Source organism: Podarcis tiliguerta, assembly GCF_965153285.1.
Source record: "Podarcis tiliguerta genome assembly, chromosome: 6".
In the NCBI taxonomy this organism is placed as follows: domain Eukaryota; kingdom Metazoa; phylum Chordata; class Lepidosauria; order Squamata; family Lacertidae; genus Podarcis; species Podarcis tiliguerta.
In genome coordinates, this window is record NC_139539.1 from 67,712,761 (window position 1) to 67,733,837 (window position 21,077).

At 41.5% G+C, this 21,077-nt stretch overlaps 2 protein-coding genes across 4 annotated transcripts in view; both read right to left on the reverse strand.

Annotated features, from left to right (window-relative positions):
* Positions 1 to 212: 212 nt before the first annotated feature.
* Positions 213 to 8,810, reverse strand: LOC310679562 (di-N-acetylchitobiase-like). 3 transcript variants are annotated; one of them, XM_083445029.1, is made up of 7 exons: positions 8,559 to 8,810; positions 6,022 to 6,160; positions 4,240 to 4,448; positions 3,023 to 3,194; positions 2,692 to 2,789; positions 2,067 to 2,228; positions 213 to 592 (listed from the first exon to the last, which is right to left on the reverse strand). In XM_083445029.1, exons 1-7 carry the CDS (start codon positions 8,703 to 8,705, stop codon positions 404 to 406), a joined length of 1,116 nt encoding a protein of 371 aa, XP_083301155.1. In that variant the 5' UTR covers positions 8,706 to 8,810; the 3' UTR covers positions 213 to 403. The 3 variants fall into 3 exon arrangements, with proteins under 3 accessions (XP_083301155.1, XP_083301157.1, XP_083301156.1); XM_083445031.1 differs by lacking the exon at positions 8,559 to 8,810 and adding an exon at positions 8,445 to 8,514; XM_083445030.1 differs by lacking the exon at positions 8,559 to 8,810 and adding an exon at positions 7,732 to 7,752.
* A 1,127-nt stretch (positions 8,811 to 9,937) lies between these two features.
* The window catches only part of LOC310680274 (vitellogenin-2-like), a gene marked incomplete at its 5' end in the record, with an annotated part of 30,130 nt that continues 18,990 nt past the window's right edge, over positions 9,938 to 21,077 (reverse strand). Inside the window, 13 exons of the mRNA XM_083446649.1 lie at positions 9,938 to 10,474; positions 12,014 to 12,173; positions 12,268 to 12,362; positions 12,932 to 13,029; positions 13,640 to 13,826; positions 14,096 to 14,231; positions 15,894 to 16,032; positions 16,303 to 16,445; positions 17,198 to 17,410; positions 18,037 to 18,245; positions 19,477 to 19,705; positions 20,089 to 20,221; positions 20,811 to 20,996. Of these exons, the coding sequence (XP_083302775.1) occupies positions 10,434 to 10,474; positions 12,014 to 12,173; positions 12,268 to 12,362; positions 12,932 to 13,029; positions 13,640 to 13,826; positions 14,096 to 14,231; positions 15,894 to 16,032; positions 16,303 to 16,445; positions 17,198 to 17,410; positions 18,037 to 18,245; positions 19,477 to 19,705; positions 20,089 to 20,221; positions 20,811 to 20,996 (1,969 nt within the window). The 3' untranslated portion in view covers positions 9,938 to 10,433. The remainder of the gene's footprint in view (positions 10,475 to 12,013; positions 12,174 to 12,267; positions 12,363 to 12,931; positions 13,030 to 13,639; positions 13,827 to 14,095; positions 14,232 to 15,893; positions 16,033 to 16,302; positions 16,446 to 17,197; positions 17,411 to 18,036; positions 18,246 to 19,476; positions 19,706 to 20,088; positions 20,222 to 20,810; positions 20,997 to 21,077) is intronic.

Sequence of the window (21,077 nt, forward strand, 5' to 3'; positions counted from 1 at the left end):
AATGCTGTCCTGAGGGTGGAGAACAGAGGAACACATGATGGGTTGAAAAGGATGGGCCTTTACAGGGGAAGGGAGATTAGAAATGTTAGGGATATTCCCCTTGCTTTCTGCTTCTTCCCCCATTCTATGGGCTCTTCCTAGCGCCCATGGTACTATCGAAAGGTTTTGCTAAATAATCAATCAGTTACAGGATAAAAGAAACACATGTGATATAAGGTACTTAAAACATTATTTATTAATGCTGAACAAAATATAAAGCAGGTATTTAATTTTATTTGTTGATAAAGATGTATTAGAATTGAAAAAATAAAAACCAGATAATTAAAACTAATTATGTCTGTATGTAAAAATGCATTAAAATTGAAAATGACAGCTAACAGGCAAACTAAACACTCTCCTTAAGTCACTTTGGTATCAAGGCTGCCCACATTGCTGCTGTTTGCTCTTGTGCTAAGGAGCCACCGGAGTAGTTAAGGCAATCCGCGTTCCACATGCCAATACCCCTTAAGCCAAGTTTTTTCACATAGGCTGCCTTCAGAGAAATGCTCCTGGGATTGTCAAACCACACTTGATGAAAAACGCCATGTTCGTCCTACAAAAGAGTGAAACAAAGAGAATGTGTTAATATGCCTCCTGCAAAGTAAGCTTGATGATAAGAGGTTTTTGCACTTGGCTACAAGAGAGCTGAACTCAAGTCTCTGCCAAATGCTCCTTTGCATATACTCAGACAAAACAACTTCTCTTGGGCTTTGAAAAATGGAGTTAATGGGCACATGTCTCAAAGTGTTACCATGAGGCAAAGCAAGAGGAAGCCCGTTGCAAATTTTAAATGCTATATAAAATGATTGGTTATTGACTACATGTTACACAGAGCACTGGTTAATAATATGCCTGCTTACTGTTTTATGTTTCCAATAATTATTTGCAAATTCTGCAAGTCTGCTTTTCCCATATATGAAGCCTTCAACCAAGACATGACAGGTACCCATTTCATCAGGAATATCCATGCTTGATTAATGCAACCTGTTATAGCTTCTGCTTTTGGAAAAAATTAAGAAACCAGTTGGTGCAGAATACAGCAACTAGGTTGTTGAGAGATGCTGGTTGGTATTAGCATTTTCACCCCTATACTTAAAGAGCTTCACTAGATCCAAGTTTGCTTCTGGGCACAATTTTAAAAAGTCATAAATGGTCTGAGATCAGGGTCCCTGAAAGACTGCATCTTTCCAGCAGTGTTTGCCCAGCAGCTGAAATCATCATTAGAGGCAACTGCTTTCACTTTAGATGGGTGGTGAGCAATTAGAGGAACATATGTCCTGTTGTTTTATTTTTTTTACTATATGGGCTCCGCCCCCATCTTTAGAAGATGAAAACCATGATAACTTCTGTTAAATAGTGGGTAGACATAGCAGACGACGCAGTGATTTCTTCAAACAACTCTTGTTTATTCACAGGCCGGAACAGAACTGAACTAAACAGCAAACAGCTCAGCTGGCCTGCTTTTATAGGCAGCCGGCTATCAACATTGTAGCAACAACAACCCAGGGTTTCCCGCCTAAAACAACTGACGTGGACCTGAGTGAAAACTATCTACACAATACTCCTGGTGGCCAGGGTGAGAACTTCAATGCATAACAAGTTCGCCCAAGTTTCGTTTTGTATATCCATGCACATCCAAGTGGAGAGTTTGTGGGGTGAAGTGGCCAGGGAGAGGAATTTTTTAAAATGCATCTTGTAATCTGTCTTGCATTCAAATGTGGCTATTCCAGCTATGTCTTCATGATGCCTGCTACTCTCTCTATCTTAATCATATATATGAGGGACAAAACAACCATCACCTACTTTTTCTCTTTCTCCAACTCACTCCCACCCCAGCTTTTAATTTGTTCAGCACGTTGCTCCCTGAAGAGTTCCGGCAAACTCAAAAGCATGTTCATCACTTTGTGACACTGGGGTTTTTTTCCTTAATGGATCAACACGCCTACTATCTGATTCTGGTGTACTTGTACACTTTATATTCTTATAAAAGAAATACATTTCAGGAAGCAAGTCTTTTAACAACTCACCTTGTATTCTAAATATGGGGCTTCCTGTTCCTCATCCCACAGGATCCCAGAAATAGAACTGTTTACCAGATCCATGATTACTTTATATGGGCGCTGACGTCCTGCTGCGTCACTGCATGGAGCCCCTCGGAAAGGAACTTTTGCGATTGAACAAACATGGGCCTAAACAAAAGCAACTTCTGTTACACAGATGTGTTAAAAAAAAGGGGGGAACAGTCTATAATCCATGCCCCTGAATTAAACTTCAGAGACAACAGTGAACAAAACATAGATGTTAGCTATTACCTTATTGGCTACTTTACTGTAAAAAATAAGTATTGCAAAAGAGCACTGCATCTCCAGTCTCAAAATGGGTTTGAAAATATTTGGGACATTGAAACATTATGAGAACTTGTATTAGAAGAGAAAATAACATGCAAATAAGCAGGTTTTTATAAAGAACATTTGGCACTGCTATTGTTTTGAATAATGATTCTAAGGAAAACATATATCTGTATAATTTATTTATGTTATTGTAATATGAAAGTTATAACGTTATATATTATGTATCTCTGTAAGCATTTTAAATAATAAATAGAAGTTGTTTTAAATAATAAATATAATAAATCAGCTATCTTTCTCTTACCTTAATTAAGCCTAGACAGGTGTAATCATAGCCATACCATGGAACGCCCATCACAATCTTCTTTGGATTAATGCCCATGTGAATGTATTTTTCATATTCTAATTAAATAACAATAATAATAATATTATATCCAACCATCTGAAACTCAACTAGAACAATCATATATCAAATGTTACAATTCTTAAATCCTCTTGCCTGCCTCAGATCTCCATTTTTCAACCCCCTCTCCCCCAATTTTTTTATTACTTGTTTTCTTCCTTGGGGGGAAGAAAGTGGGAACAAATTTCCATGGCTTCAACATTTTTGGAAATATTATATATTTGGTTCTTACCCATTATGGTGTGGTTATATGGAGCATTGGCTCTGGCTATGCATTCTGACCACACCTGACTCTGTTCATCGTAAGACATAACAAATACGAAATCACAAGACTCTGCAATCCCGGTGTAGTTGTAACATCGTTTGTCTATGCAGTCTGGAGACCAGGCTACATCAAAAGTCACCTGTGGGGGGGAATAAAAACACACACCTATCTCTGAATGGATATTCTTAGTACATTATACACAATTTGCAATTCATTTCAAGATTGCATATAGTGTGTTCTTCAACTTCGCTTTACTCAGGGTGAACCTATTAAAATTAAGGCCCTAACTGACCCATGTTTATTAATTTCTTGGGGTCTACTTTAAGTAAAACTCAGCTGAATACCATCCATTCCTGTTAATTTCTTGGAATGTTTGGAGACACAACCACAGCATCATCTGTGTATACTTGGCAACAAGGTATAAGATTCTAAATTTGTTTATTTAAAAGTTATTGTGACGTTTTATATCGGATCAGATTGTTATCATTAATGTTTCATGTTTTATTATGTTTTTCTGTGTTGGAAGCCGTCCAGAGTGGCTGGGGCAACACAGCCAGATGGGCGGGGTATAAATAATAATATTATCATTATTATTATTATTCCTGGCCTATTAGTTTTTTTGTTGCTGGGCTGACACTTAATGGAATAGCTGTGCCTGCTATCAATATCCAGTGCCCAAATTTGTGCTCACAACAGTAAATGGTGTCAAAAAAAAGAGTGTTTAATGTCATGCACTGAGATGAATCAATGGAATTTGGCTGATGTGGAATTGAATTCATATTTGTGTAAGAGTAATCTCTGCTTTGGGACGCGGGTGGCGCTGTGGGTAAAAGCCTCAGTGCCTAGGACTTGCCGATCGAAAGGTCGGCAGTTCGAATCCCCGCGGCGGGGTGCGCTCCTGTTGCTCGGTCCCAGCGCCTGCCAACCTAGCAGTTCGAAAGCACCCCTGGGTGCAAGTAGATAAATAGGGACCGCTTACTAGCGGGAAGGTAAACGGCGTTTCCGTGTGCAGCTCTGGCTCGCCAGAGTAGCGATGTCACGCTGGCCACATGACCCGGAAGTGTCTGCGGACAGCTCTGGCTCCCGGCCTCTTGAGTGAGATGGGCGCACAACCCTAGAGTCAGACACGACTGGCCCGTACGGGCAGGGGTACCTTTACCTTTAATCTCTGCTTTATTTTTTACCTGTGATCCTGGAATTTCTCTGTGAAAAGCTTCTGTTGTTTCTTTAACCAAATCTGTTAACGCATAGTATTCAGGTGAAGACTTTGCAACCTCCTGTTCAATGTCTATATTGATTCCATCCAGATGCTGTCTTTTGGCCAGATCCACTTTTTCTTTTATCCAGGCTGCTCTGACAGCAGGGTCAACAATTGACTTCACAGATATGTCTCCTAAATAAGAAAATGTGATTAAGTGCCAGGCTTGAATTGCTAGAAGGGACAAGAAACATTTTAGACTACCGTGATATTAAATATCACTCAATATATAGCAGTATATTCCACTTAACTCAAGGGGGCTTACTTTCTGATAGGCTATGTTTAGGATTGGAGCCCTAATCCCTTACTTCATAACTATCCCAATCTATCCACCCAGAGCTCTTTGTACACATCCTGGGGCAAAAAGCCTTCATCAGCAGATCAGGGTTTGTGTGAACACCTGCTGAAGTGGATTATGTGATTAGCAGTGGGCTATGGATATTAGCAAGAAGAGAGGGCCTGAACACCAATGTTCATAAAGGAAAGGAGAAAGCGAAACAAGAAATTAAAAAAGCATCTAGAAACTTCTTCAGAAGTTGCTTAATAACTAAATCTAGTCACAAGATATATTGCTGAACTTTTGTGAACGCACGTATATTGTTGTGCTAAACTTATTATACTGTTGCTGACACCACTGGATTGGTTTGTTGATTTACTGCCGAATAAAACTGAGTTGTATCCTCCTCCTTTTGTGATCCAGATTCTTGTTCCCAATTACTTGATCTAGTTAACCCCAATGTGTGCCAGAGCTTACACTAACAATTTACACTATGTAATGGGGCCAAAGGAGTAAGCTACATGTTACATAAACTACATGTTACACCCACCACACTTTTTTTAAAAAAGTGTGCTTAATGCTACCACTTTTATTTTGAAGGAAAAGCAGTTGTATGGGTCCCTAGTCTCCTGGCTGGCATGTGCCTCTGAAGATGCTATTTGCAGTCAACAGCACCTCTGGTGCTGGCGACAAATAGCAGCCACAGGAGATTTCTTGGCAGGAGATCTGTATGGGATCCTGATCGAGACTAGGAATACGCTACCTGTTTGAAGATATGCAAGTGTGCTTCTTTCTCAAAATAAATGCAACACTGTTTTTTGGTGTTTGTTTTTTTTAAAAAAAAGCACGTTCAGTGTAAATGGAAACACCATAGCTTCCAGACTTTACATCCAGACCATGGTTTTCTGGAGCAACACATTTGGCCTGGCAGCATGTGCTCAAGCAGTTACATCCCCTTTTATCCTTGGCTGTCCACAGTATGACAACAGTACAGGATATTACATGAAGTCTCATGATCAATTACACAACCACTTAACAGAGCTTACATAGAAGTTCTCCTGAAACAATCAGAACTTTATCTTCTGTGTAAATGAGTCTAGAACTAGGGATGATGGGAGGAGAATCATGCATGCTTTACACTTCTTAGTATGCATGAATCTAAAGCCAGCAAATTTTCCCCAAAGACAAACTGATCGGTCCATCATCCCTTTGTGCTTGAAGCAGCTTAACATAATGGAGATCGCTAGTGTGCCAGACTGGTGGTGCAAGTTGACAGTGCAAGCTTACTTTCACACAATCACAATGTTCTCATATAATTATTAAGGTTGCGCTCCAGTGCACACGTAACAGGAGTAACTCAGTGGAAATTACTTATGACAAAACGCATACAAGATGCTGACGATACACCAAAATGTTCTCTGCAGAATGTACCTTTTAAAACAACTCTGGCTCCTCTTGAATGGGCGTAACACATAAGCTCAGGGTCGTATTTTCCGAAAATCGCCACTGTAGTAATATGTGACCAGTCATAAAATTTCCAGGCCTGCCCACCAATGTCAAATATAAAGACCTGCAGAGACATAGCAAAAAGAAAAGAAAATAGTAAAAGTCTCTCTCTCCCCCCCCCCCCCCCGCAACAGCCAGATGTGCTATCTCTTGTTATTGGTGTAATTTACATCGTTTATTTGTTCATTTGGTTATTACTTATTCAATATAGTTCTATCAATTGTTCAACAGAAATCCTCAAGGTGGCTTACAACACTATAAGCACAAAAATCGTCTGTATTTAAGCCCACCAACACTTAAGTTACATGATAATAAAAATTAAAAGCCAGTGGCAACAGCAGCAACACAACTCAGCTAAACCTACTGAACACCATTAAATGTACAGATAAATAAAATAATTTGCACCCAGTGCTTTAAAACTCTAAAGACAGGTGCAACACAAAGAGATAAGGACCAGAAAAAAACATGAAAGCCCTCATAGGTCATCAGTGTAGCTCCCACAATAGGCTCTCAAATGCTAGTAGTGTTCCTAATTCATGAAGTAGATTGTCAAAAAACGATGGCTCTAAAGAGACTTAATCTTTGTATGGATCAAATAAAATAGTTCGCTAAATTATGGGATCTCATGATAAACATTTATCCTTTCAAATAAGTATTATCTTTAAAGAGATCAGCTAAAATTTAAGGTTTACTGACTAATGTGAAGCACAAAGATGGGTATCGTTAATTAAACCACTTCTAGGCAGCAACCCACAGAACATCTTGTAATATAAGTTGGTGAGGATTTTCCAGGGCTCAACCAATTATTCCTGGGAAGCAGGAGACAATACATTTGGGAGTTAACTTTCAGATAAGTAGGTGAGATGCACTTCCCATCTAATTTGAGCATTTTAACAATTAGAAGCATGCCTGAAGGGGCAGGGCACATTGGTTTCATTTCCTCAGATACATATCTGCCTCAGACAAATTTTCTCAGTAAAAGGGACTATTACGGTTCAGTAGTGTTGTGGTAAAAACAGAGGATGTTCAAATGAAAAATAAATAAAACAGTCCTGTATACATTTCAACAGAGCACAAGATATACCTAAGCCCCTTGAAATCTATGGATCCAAACATGTTTAATTATACACAGGATTGCAATCTATGCATCACTCTGCACAGCATTGCAACTTGGGACTCAGCTTACACAGCTGAAAATAAAACATTTTAAAACGTGTTGTAGAGTGCAATATACAGATGTGACACTAGGTGGCGACAGGGAGCTATGCCAAATTCAATGTATTTTTCAAAATGTTTTTTAAAAAAGCATTTTCACAGCATTTTTTTAAAAAAATATGTGTGTAGTTTTCACCTTGGACAGCTTAAAATGGGAGATGAGACAAATTCATGAAGAATAAGACTATCCATTGCCACTAGCCAAGATGGCTATATATTACGCACAGCAGAGATAAGGAACCTTAGGCCCAGGAGCTAAATGTGACCCTCAATATATTTCTATCTGGCCCTCAGTCCTCTGCCCAGGCCAGGCTTTCTCTCTAGGATATATATTCTCTCCTTGCTAGACCTACTTCATGCTGCTGCTTCTTTAGCGTAGGTGGGATGTGTCCTTGAGCTCTGATAATGCCTCCTGCTTACCTGCATAAAGAAATTGTGTGTAGGAAATTCATGACTTTCACATGGCCAGAACCACAACAGGAAACTGTTGTTTCCTTCGCTTTTCTTTTCCCACTGCATAGCCTCTGTTTTAACTCATTCTCCTAGTGTTTTGGCCACAGAGGGCAATGTCAATCAGTTTTCAACATGGGGAAGCCCAGGGTTACATATAAGCCCCCAAAGAATATTCAGGTTTTGTGCCTTCCTTGAGAGGACACCAGTGCCTTTAGCAACTGCATGAAAAGCAGAAACCCAACAGGTGAAGCTTTCTGTGTGGTGCAGAAAACTTGCAGTTGCTGAATCTCTGCCTATGGAGAGGGCATGGCTGACTTAGCAAGCATTGCAGGATATGTATGGAAGCTTCAGCCTTCCAGATCAGTGTTTCTTGAAGTTGCATCGCCAGCTGTTTGTGGTTTTTTTGGACTACAACTCCCATCAACCCTAGCCAGCAGGACCATTGGACAGGGATGATGGGAACTGTAGTCCAAAACCAGCTGGGGACCCAAGTTCGGGGAACCCCTGGTCCAGGTGTTGCTGAACGACCACCTCCCGTCGTCGCTAGCCATTGGCTATGCTTGCTGGGGATGGGACGGGAGTTTGTAGTTCAGCAACGTCTGGCGAGGCTTCCTCACCACCCCTGACAGGAACAACCTTCCAAATTACCACCACCTCCCGATGTCTCTCCCCACCCTCACCAACACTGTCGAGGATTGGCTGAGAGGAGCGTCACGTGCTCTCACCAAGCAACCGCGCCCTCTTCTCCTCTCTCCCCCTCCCCACGCCTAAGGGGTTGTTTTGCGCCTGCGCACCTCGAAGTCCCTGGCTCCGGAGATGGGGTTGCAGAGCGCGGGGTCCTCGCACGGGCACGCGCCGGAGCTCAGCCGCAGGTGGGAGATGAGGAGGAGGAGGAGCGCGGCCGGGAGGCGCGCGCAGGCGCCGCTTAGCAACCCCTCCATGTCTTCGTATCAGGTGCTTAAGATGGGCGTGCTGCGTGCGTGAGTGCGTGCGCGCCGCGGCTGCTGCTCCTTTTCGCCTCTGCCTCTTCGATAATATATAATCCCTGGTTGAGGGCTGGCGTGGGGGAAGGTGGGAAGCTGACTCCGCCCATAAATGGAGGGGGAGACGCTGAGGGAACGGTTCCATGAGCGCCCCTTAGCGTCACCCGCCATGTTTCACCCTCAGGGATTGGCTGTGCCTTAACAGTTCAGAGACAAAACTCAAGTGGAATAATAATACAAATAATAAAATAATAAATCCCTCAGGAGCTGCCTAATTTGGACACTTTAAAGACAGCAGTACCTGATCCTCTGCGCTCTGTATTCATTGTGTAAACTTTCCCAAACTTTGAGGCGGTTGGTCGCACCACAACTCCTTGGCTCCATAAAAATAATAATTATTTATTGCATTTATATACCGACCTATACCCAGAGGTCTCATGGGCGGTTCACAGAACAAAATAAATAAACAAAACCACAATTTATCGATGGATTGAATTGATATACTATCTTATACCCGGGGGTCTCAGGGTGGTTCACAGAATAAAATCAAGATGTAAAGCCACAAAGATACCTAATAAAAAATAAAAACAACCCAATAGACCCCCCCCCCTCCACAGAAAAAAACACATTTTAAAAGGGCATAGGATGTAAATCAGATCAACCAATGGTCTGGTTAAAAAGGAACGTTTTTGCCTGGCACCCAAAGGTGCACAATGAAGGTGCCAGGTGAACTTCCCTGGGGAGAGCATTTCACAGACGGGGAGCCACTGCAGAGGAGGTCCGTTCTCGTGATGCCACCCTCTGGGTTTCCCCAGCCAATTGGGGTGGCTTCCAACCCATATAAAAACATAATAAAACGTCAAACATAGACCCATCCCTGGTACCCACCAACCCTATAAAAACTGTTATTCGGAATGGCAGGTTGCACAACCAGCTAAGAAAGATAGCAGCACCATAAAATTTGAGGCAGTAACGTCTGCCTACCTTTATTTGAGAATTCGATTTAAACTGGTCAGTTTGAATAATTGAAATTGCTGAGCATGATCCAGTGATAGCAGCTTTTCAAAGTTTGGTCACCATTTACACCTCCGGCAGCCCCCTAGGTAATCCCACCGGCCCCCAGGGGGTGGTACCACCCACTTTGGGAACCACTGTCATAGAGATCCCAGGGCTTTGGTTTTTTTTTAAAAAAGCATCATTTGGATGCCTAAAAGCCAAGTCACCTTGCTCCCAGTTCTGAAATTGCTCTGCAGTAACGCCTGGCTGCTTATTTCTGGTATCGGTTGCAAGAGCCAATACTGAGGGTGTGTTTTGTGAATGTGTGTCATGGAATCTGGACTCGATGCAACGTGGTATTTCAAAAGACACAGAACAAGTGCAGCTGTGCTCTTGGAATCATGATGTTTTATTAAATGATTTAACACAAATAGATTTTTTTAAAATTATTATTGAAAATTACTGATGGTATTATGGTAGAAATGCATTGTTCTTCAAAGGAGAAAGTGATGCTACTTTTCCTGTTTGAAATAATTCCATTGCTCTGTCCATTAAATATATTGCCCTTGGAATGGAAACCATTTGAAGCTCTAATCTTCTGCCAAATAACATCAAGCTGTGCATTGCAGGTATTCACAGGAACATGCTGCCTGAATCTCCGTTACAATTTTGATACCCTTGAGCTTCCGGTCAATACCTATTTGCTCTTCCCCGTGGAATGGTAGCAGATTCTGGAACAAAAATGGGATGTGATACAGTTTTGCTATTTGAAACTTTTCCTGTTAATTCAATTTCACCATGTGACTGTTTAAAAAGACTATGCATTTAGAACTCTACTTATTGAGCAGAACACTGATAAAGATTTCTCTCAAAGATTTATCACTGGATCGACAACAAACTGGAGTACAATGGACATAGCTTGCAGCCAAAGTAATGAACGATAAATTTCTGGGCAGCATTTCAAGAGCAAAATAACTTCAGTGAGACTTCACTTGATCAACCCCAGTGGACTGCATTCTGTACTGTAATACATAGCTCTCTGTTTTAATATGCCCTAGTGTGAGAGGGTGGTTTTTATTTACTTATTTATTTCCACTTTCAAACCCATATATATATATATATATATATATTCATTTAACTGGGAAGAAAAAAATGGTTCTTGAAGAAATCTATCCTCTCATCCTTAGTCCTGACCCAGGTGCCTCTTCCTATTTCCTTAGTCCTCTGATGTAAGGGGAATGAGGAGCTTACCTGCCCAGGACTAATCAACAGTAGCTACAGACTTTTACCTATCCCCTCCAAACATCTGGAACAGGAAAGGGTGCAACCTGTTACAAGTGTATTTCTGAGACTCCCAGGAATAGAATCATGTCAGACCTCACAGGCTCATGAAATAAGGTAGTCAAACTAAAGCCCAAGCAAACTGTATCTTAAAGGCGACATATTCTGGGTAATATTGATGGATACTATTTCTCCCTCCCTCTGCATGGAATAAGGATTAAAATACTGCTTCACATACTTATGCTATGTCAAGCTGTCATGTTCAGCTGCAAGTTGCTTTCTCATATCTTGAAACATTTGTACGTGAACATTTAGGCAAGCCACACTGAGAAAATACATAGAGTTTAACCTATATCTAAATTATAGCCTGGACTGTTTTCAGAAACCTGATTTTTCTAAAGCTTCCAAACTGCAGCTGGAAATCTCGCATTACAAAATAAATTATGAAAACATGGGAAATTGATATCTTGCCTGTGTGGGTGGGTTATTCTGTTTTGTTTGTGCAAAATGTGTTACAGCCTGACATGAAGACAGAATAGGGAAAGGTGTCTGCTTAAATTGAGCCGGGATTATGAGCTATACTAAAGAGTGGGACTCAGCCAGTGTTCTGCAATGGGAAGCCCAACTACCTGACTACATCAATGCAATGCATGAGAGAAAGCCATAATGTGTGAAGTATGCAATTGTGTTTTAGAAGACACATACTTCCCAGAGTTGAAGGTTGTTCATATTTTTCTGCTGCTGCTATATATCTTTAAAAGCACATGTTGGTTTTGGTGATTAGTAAAGTGGTCATCCCGAGTTCCTAAAAAATTAGTGAAGGGGTGGATGGAACCATGATTTGGAAATTAGTCACGGTCATGGAAATTTCTGGTTCCCTTTTTGGTGTCGTCCCCCGCCCCGCCCCCCCGAACTGTTAAAAGGTTGTGAAGAAGAAAATATGTGCATCACTGCCCAGATATTCACATATTAATAGATAATTGCCTAACCTTTGGTACAGGATTCTGATGGAAGAATCCAAGACTGAGCAAAGCTCACAGCATTTTTGGCTTCATATCCACTGGGCATCTTGTATTCCTGTTCATATTCAGCATCGTATCTTCCACACATTCCACAGGTTTTCCCAATCATTGATAAAGGTACTTGAATCTGCACAGGAACGTGGTAAAAGTCAATGCACTTCTGGCTGCATATGTGTTTGTAAAAATCCAAGACATTGGTAGGATAGCAAATAAAAGTATACCATAAGTGTGCGTCCATCATAGAAGAGATTTTCAATGCCAACTTCTGGAGCTTTTAGTGATAAGCCATTCTTCTCACAAGTGATAAGGATATCACCTGTAATCAGAAAACAGAATTACTTCCCCCTAAAAACTCTGGTGTAACATCTCAGTGCAGATTGTCACCATTACTGATTTCTCTCTGTTTCAATTAAAGCATCAGATATGTGGAGCTGAAATCTTGCTGCTGCTTATGTGAAAGCTGCCCAGCAAGTAAGAATTACTCTATACTGTGTTTGCAATATAAAAGTTTACCAGAATAAATAAAATATTTGAATAATGTTTAGGCCTAATTCCACGATCAACTGGTCCCAAAGGAAAAATCAGATATATACCAGACCATAGATATTGGAGATCAATACCTGCCAAAGTAGGGGCCCAGTCTGGCTCCTTGAGAGAAACCATCTGCTCTCCTCCAAGTTGCCAATGGGAGGGACAGATGAAAAATTTGTGCCAGATTGTTTGGGCATGTGACAGTTTAGCTGTGGTAGTGGTAAGCCCTAGTACATGACTCTAAGGTCATCCTTTCAGTTGCTAACCACTGGGATACATAAGCCCCTTTAAAATTTGCTATAGATAGTTCAAGTGAGTCAGACAATTCAGGAGAAGTCAGAAAAGGTATGCTACCTTTGGAAGTGGAAGTGAATGGGAGATTCTCTGGTGGAAATTCAGTACCGTTAATCCTCAGCTTTGCAAGTCCATTTGAAGAATACATGTCAACCTCCCTTCAAACAGAAAAAATCTGGTTTAATTAAGGCAATGATACATTTATGTCATACATACCAAGTGCATACCTTTTTTGACAACTTGTTCACATTGGACCAATGAACATTCTACCTTGTTATCAATCACTGGTGGTTAAGAATATTTTGTATGACAAATTCAAATATTTGTTGGGGAAAGTGTATCAATCTAGTGTGATTACCAGTATAACTAGTCTTTCTACTAGTCATATTACCATAATTCATTAACTATTTGGCTTCTCATATTTTGATCAGGTTGACTTTTGTAGGGCAGCCATACGTCTGGAAAATCCTGGACATCGCCAGGATTTTGATCCCTAAATTGGTGTCCGGACGGAATTTGTTATGCCCATTCTAAATGTCCAGGGAAACCTGGACGCAAGGCAACCCATGTTGTAAGTGTGTCTTCTTGCCTATTTTCTTATAAGTAGACGACAAACTTATTTTTTTTCTGGTGGTTTTACAAAAATAAAAAGAAAAGCTAAACAACCTTCCCCCCTAAAATAAATAAATAAATAGGTCAACAAATTTTTTTTGTCCATATTTTCACTTTCTGAAATATGGCAACCCTAACTTACAATGCTTTACTTACAGATTGGCAAAGTCGATACGGGCCATTATCAGATCAGTTGACTGTTCTGCTTTCATTACCCTCACCAGGAATTTCAGTTCTGGGCTACAGTCATGGACCAAGACATGGTAGCAGTTTGCAGGCATTATATAGCGAAAGCTAACATTGTTGAAAGTTGTGATAGTATCTTGTGATACTGAACAACGACCTAAAAAGCAAACGCTATCAGTAAGCATCTTCAAATGGTTAGAAATAATATTCTGATAAGAGATATTCTTCTGGCATATTTTATTATTGAGTTTTCAACCCAGAAAGTGATTCAGTAACTGGCATGGAGTTTGGAAGGTGTGCTGAGGACCAACTGAGATCTCTCAACCACCTGATAAGATGCTTCCAGGATTTGTGGTTTGTAGCCTTGGTGTAAACCAACTTTTGCTGGAACCAGGAGAGCAAAACGACGCTGGCTAACCTACTAACCTTTCAGAATTTCCACAAATGAGGATGGCAGATTAGAGATGAAACTCCAGGCGTGGGACTGCTTTGCTAAATCTTCTGCATGTTGGGCTACAGGGAGTGGAAGTGGTAGCCAGATGTTTGTGTCATAAAGTGTGACCTAATAAAAAGGTAAGATAATATCAGTGTTATTTTTCTAGAAAAAGAGGTGCCGGAACCCACCACCAACGCCTCCCTTGTTGTCTTATAATGGCGATGGCGCCAACCTGAAAATTGCCGGAACTCAGTTCTCCTGATTTCTAGCTGAAAGGCCCTGCATAATATTTCTATTGCAAGGGGAAGCAACACAGGTGGTAGAAATGGTTAGAAAGTCATACTGAAGAAGAAGAAGAGGAGGAGGAGGAGGAGTTTGGATTTGATATCCCGCTTTATCACTACCCAAAGGAGTCTCAAAGCGGCTAACATTCTCCTTTCCCTTCCTCCCCCACAACAAACACTCTGTGAGGTGAGTGGGGCTGAGAGACTTCAGAGAAGTGTGACTAGCCCAAGGTCACCCAGCAGCTGCATGTGGAGGAGCAGAGACGTGAACCAGGTTCACCAGATTACGAGTCCACCGCTCTTACAATTGCACTCAGTTAATGGGCAGTGTCTGTTCCAGGTTTGAGAGACCTCTGGGCTATCTGCTCTCTGGAAGGTCCTCTCCTGCTGGTGCTTCATGGTGGCTCTATCTGGTGACGGGGTTGGCGGCCTCTGAGCAGTGCAAGGTAGTTGGATCCAGCCACCATTTAAATTTCCCAGAATGCCACAACACTCCAGGGCATGGTGAGAAATTTAAATAGCAGCTAGACCCAGCTGCCTGGTGGTGGCTAAAGTGCCAGCTGGAAATGGATTTTGTTTTTTAAGGGCTCCAAGGCAGATGTCCATGGTGAGTTGTGTCAGTGCGTTGGGTCCTCAGCAGCTGCCCAAGAACACTAGGCACTAAGACCAGGTGCAGCAATGGGGAATATTAGAGAACTAGGGCTGAACAAAAATGATATTTCGTTGGTGAAAGATGGTACTTTTCACCCTGCCTGGAGGTGCCAGAGATTGAAATTGGCGCCTTCTGAATGCAAAGCCGATGCTCTACCATTGAGACACTGGCTAATGAAAGTCACCTCCTGCTTGGTTTTGGCTCAGCCCTAGTGCCAAGCATATAGCCCAAGCCTAGGTATGCTGACTCAGAAATATGTCTTATTAGGTTCAAGGGGACTTTCTCCCAAGTAAGCGAGTATAGGATTTTAGCCTTCATCTGTATTTGCTTTCCTCTTTTCATTTGCTTAGTTCTTAACAAAGCCTTACATGCTCTTTGGAAAATGGAACAGATTAACGGAAAATAAACACATTTGCTTCATTTGCACAGTCTTATCGCAATAGTTCTTTCTTTCCTATGGTACAATATGAGCAGTTGGCACACGCAGCCTTCTTTCCATCTGCAGATTTGTGGAGGAGTTTATCTTGAGAGCAGCATGACTCCATGACTCTCTCTGTGGGAAGCTTGGCTTTATTTGCTGATCTGCCATTTATTAATTGGAGCGATATAAATGACAATTTAAACAATTGTTTTAGGGTGGTGGGATTCAGAACGGCAAAGATTTGCCAGGAACAACCATACAAAAGCCACCCCTCACCTCCTGCCCTGGCCATTGTGAGCTCACAGGGTTCCGGATGCCATGGCAGTTCCACGACAGATCTTCACTCCCCGCCCCCCATCCCCACACATACACTTTGGATTGCTGCGTTAAGATTAGTAAGGAATGTGAAAACCACAAAGCAAATAATTTACATTATGTAGCTTCAAAACAAGAGCACAGCTTCTCGGAGATGTGAGAGCCACGACTACAGAAGTCTGCTGTGAAGGATTCTTCTGTTCTCTTTGGGACAATCCAAGCCTACAGGCCATATCAGGAACAAATGTGGATAGCCTAAAGGGAAAAGGAGTGAAAGGATTAAATCCACATTTGGTAGAATGCCTTAAAATTCTGTCCGTTTCAGACTAGAAACAACCTTGTGCATCTTCACTGGAAGGAGAAGAGGAAGAGTACTAATGTTTTAATCCAACTCATTTTGCTGAGGACAAGAAACACACACATAATGGCATCCCTTGCTGGTAGTTCTCTGCAGATGTAGCTCAGCTGGATTTCCACATATAAATCTAAACATATATTTGAAGTTTTGAATTACTTAATTCTCACCCACTTGCAGCAGCTTCTAGTCTTGGAGGAACTCTGAGCCAGTCCACCTTGATTTGCATAGCTGGATAACCAGCAAACCATCCATATTCAACCTTCGTTGCAATATTGTAGTCTCGGCAATCCCAGCCCCATTTTAGATAACCCTGGGAAGAAACAGGTAGTGGATTTTATGCCTCTGATATAAAAATCAAGGTAGCTACATCACTGCAGTTTCTACACTGATTTTTCATATCACTGCACTCTTCTGTTTCCTTAACCATTACTGGGAAATGCAGTTCTAGGTTACAGTCTTTTAAAAATTTAAAAAAGCATGTTAACCAAATACCATAGTGGCCTCTGAAAGTCAGGTAACACTTTCCATCCATTGCAGCCCAAGGTCACAACTGAGATGGCATTTCTGCCGCCATTTGCAATGAATCTTTTCAGGCAGAACTTCCAAACATCTGCCTCAAATAAAAGCGACCAGCAAAATGGCAACCCAAGGAAAAGTGTTAAGAAGCAGGCCACAACTGAAATAAACTTCTTTCTTGCTTTGACTCCTTTACACCTGTGGCAGCCCTGTTTAGGGAAGTTTTTAATGTTTGATCCTTTATCACTTTATTATTATTATTATTATTCTGCTGGGAGCCGCCCAGAGTGGCTGGGGAAACCCAGCCAGATTGGTGGGGTATAAATGAAAAATTATTAATAATTACTACTACTACTACTACACCCCGTAGCCCTGACTTTGCCACCACCTCTCCCCAGCCCTGTCCACATAAGCAGCAGATACACTGGTGCCAGGAGTAAGGTGGTTCTGCAGCTATGCCCCACTACTACTGATAAATATTGTAATTGTTGCTGAACGACTTGGTTGGGAAAATACAGTATTTTTGGTCATATAGTTGTTTCTTACCTCAGCCTTCTGAGGATCAAGAATGGAAATACCAGCACAGAGCTTGGGTCTTTTGGATTCTTTTAAGTCTGACACAAAGACTTGTACTGTAGGCCTGGAAGTGTGTAACTCATTGTGGAGCTCAAGGTGAAATATGGTGACCTTCTTCTCATTCTGTATAGCACGGAGATCAGCAACCAGCACCGATGATTTATTGTGTCTCAAGAATTTGGGCTAAAGTCAGAAGTAAATTGGGTGGGGGGGACTTACTTCAGAAACATTACCATAAACATTATTGCACAGTTCAAGCCAAACTGAACAGCACACTGGAATTTAAATACATCTTCCTGGTATAACATGCTGTTTTACAAAACATTTCCAATGAAATTCTATTGTGCGAGATCAGATATTTAATGAGGGTATATCGTTTAAACGGTCCTGATTTTATGTGTACAAGGGCTGAAAAAGCAAAGCAGTATTAAGTAGTAGGCTGGATATTAGTTAATAAGCCAAAAACATTTTGAAATAGGTTCATACTCTATGAAAGCTTTAGTACACTAACTAGTAAGTGTATTTAATAATGCAGCGATTTTAACTTCCACATATATGAACTATATAGCCTAACTACAACTGAGCAGACTACAGAGTAGGTGCTGAAAAAGTTTCCCCATTCGTTGTGATAGCCCATTTTCACATGCAAGTTATGAATAGGTATGAGTGGCCCAGCACTTAGTTGTAAGACTGGGTGCTTTCCCTCTAAGAGTTGCCATGAAAGATGTCTCACCCGCCCACCTCTTTTCCATTCATTCCCTCTCTCCTCCACACGCCTTGGTTTCATTTTCATTTCAAGCCATACAAACCAGTTCGGTTCCTTTACTCTTCTTGGCCTTAGCGTCCTCTTTCTTCGCTTTAGTCTTCCACTTCTTTCTCTTAGCCTTTTGGTCTTCATAAGAAGAGGATTCATCATCTACATTATCTTCATCTTCCTCGGTGTGCCTCAGGTGGATTGTGTTTGAATGCGATTTAGAGTCTGCTTGAACCTCCAGCTGTATTTTGGTTCTAGACGCTTCTGTCGAAAAACCCGTGCATGAGTTAGAACAAGGTAGACAACCATCAGTTGTAGGGAGCATCAGGTAGGGTGTCAAGCGCTGACATTACTGGCCCACAACTGTGCAGGGTGCCGGGCGGTGGGGATGACTGCTGCCCTCCAGAGCTTCCAGGCCTTACTCCTCCTCCTAACATGCAGCTGCTGCTTGTTCCTCCCTCCAGACATGCAAACAATGACCAGAGTCAATAGATTCTCCCCTTCTTCTGAATAACTGCACTGGGCCCAGAGAAGGAGGGCAAGCAAATGGATAGCAGTGATGGAGATGGGTCCATTCGTGGAGAGAAGGACCAATGGAGAGCATCTTGCCCAAGGGCTCTTCAAAGTTGACACTAGTGAGCATTGTGGGTGTAAGGTAAAGGTAAAGGTACCCCTGCCCGTACGGGCCAGTCGTGACCGACTCTGGGGTTGCGTGCTCATCTCGCTTAAGAGGCCAGGAGCTAGCGCTGTCCGAAGACACTTCCGGGTCACATGGCCAGCGTGACGAAGCTGCTCTGGCGAGCCAGCACCAGCACAGCGCACGGAAACACTGTTTACCTTCCCGCTATAAAGCGGTACCTATTTATCTACTTGCACTTAGGGGTGCTTTCGAACTGCTAGGTGGGCAGGAGCTGGGACCGAACGACGGGAGCTCACCCCGCCGCAGGGATTCGAACCGCCGACCATACGATCGGCAAGTCCTAGGCACTGAGGTTTTACCCACAGCGCCACCCGCGTCCTATTGTGGGTGTAGATTACTGTTAATGAACCCATTGACCTACCGCATGGAAACTGCAATGAAACCTTTCTCCAGACCTAAACACATTTGCCTGGAAATATTTCCCATTGATTCATAGGGTGCACACTGCCCAAACAAATCAAAGCTGGTGAGATTTCCCCCTTTTAGTGGGGCTTCTTGTTCACTTTTAAGATGACAGATAATTCCTCAGCACTTTATTCATCAATGATAAGGAGAAACTGCATTTATGAAAGTATTTTTCTAATCAAATGTTTGATGCTCTCCTTTTTGCAAAGAATTGACTGCCATGAGGTGATGGGATGGGGCTTATGCAGAGTATGGAGGGAGACCCCCAAGAAAGGCAAAGTATTATTGTATAGGAATTGTTTACAATTCAGTATAAAGGTTGAGAACCACAAAATTAGTGTGCGTATTCAAGTTTGATTAGTAATGATAAATTTCTAATAGAAACTGTACCTGGTTTCACAGCTAGTCTGACTTCGCATTGCCCAAAATACTTGTGTAGGTCTGCATCTTTGAAGAACGCAGTGCTGCACTCTTTCATGGTGAGACATGTTTGATACCCTAAGCTAGATAGTTTGATATATGAGCTGGGTGAACACATTGCGTTTCTTTGACTGTGGTGAAACTCTTCTTTCAGGCCATAAATGAATGCTCGTGATGCAATATCAAAGACACTTCTTTGCTGCATTAAAAAGAACAACAACCGATAAAATATTGGGCAGGAAAAAAGTAGTAAAAAAATTCTGAGGCAATTCCCACCCCCCACCCCCTTATATGAAACTGGATTTACCTCACCAGATTAGTTAAAGCTTAGGCCTGGATATGCATAGATATGTAAAGTGGGTAAAGTAATAGGTTCGGTGAAGTTGTAATATATAGATAGGCTACAATTGTGAATTACTGAAACGGTATATATTTACTTCACAATATTTCAGTGGATAAACAAATATTTTGATTCTTTAATTGAGCATATTGGATAAGTATGGAAATTTATAAATAAACTGGAATCAGCAGCAGGACCTAGATCATCTGCTGTGTGTATATTTGCAATGTACTATCCATTACCCTTTTGGTCCTAACTTTTGATGATCCAAAGCATTGTTCTAGAACATCAAATCCAATCAGGTCTGGCGGAACCGGGGTCATCAAAGGTGAATTTGGTTCATCCGCATTCCTTGACACAGCATAAAATTTAGTCCTGAAAGCACAGGTGTAAAACACTCAATATGTAAGTGGAATAAACCAAATATACATAATATAAGGTCGCTGTAATTCTCAGTCCAGTCATTCTCATGTTTGTCATGACTTGAATGAATGACAGAGGTGATACTGAGAACAACTGAGACACAAATGAGGCGTGTGATTCAGGAATCTGCTGGTGGAGAGAGTTGGCCAACCTTTCCAAAGCACACTCCAGACATCGTTGTGTCGCACATCCTTTGTTGCTCTTGGAATTCCACTGTAGTGAGAATTGCATTTTGATCTGTAGTAGCCACTTTAGTGTCTATTGAGGCTGACCCTGAAGTCCTTACTTAGGCAAAATTCTCATCTACTTTATTGCCTTGGTAAGGACTGCAAGATCAGGGCCACCAAATACCGGTAATAGAAATTGCCTGTAAAGGTAAATACATGTTTAGAAACCACCGCAAACATGACAAATTAAAAAGAAAAAGCAACCCTGTATACTTCCAGAAGTATTACTGCATTAAGAAACCAACATATATTTATAATTTTTGCAACAGCACAATTCACTGCTATTTGCCACAATTAAGTTATATCTACTGTACCTCACAGCCAATAATTCTGTCTGCGTCTGGACTGGGGTCATTTCAAACTTAAATATTTCCTCTTTCATGTCTATCTTGGCATCAAATTTAACCGGAATGTTTGCATGGAATTTAGCGTGGAATTCAAGACCAGATTGGAAATGTGGTGTGTTGATTGCCATCACTCCTACCAGATGCGTTGATACGCTGAAAAAAGATGGAAATACCAACTTAGATAATAATGTAAACTATTCCCTCACACTCACTGTACACACATTTAGAATCTCA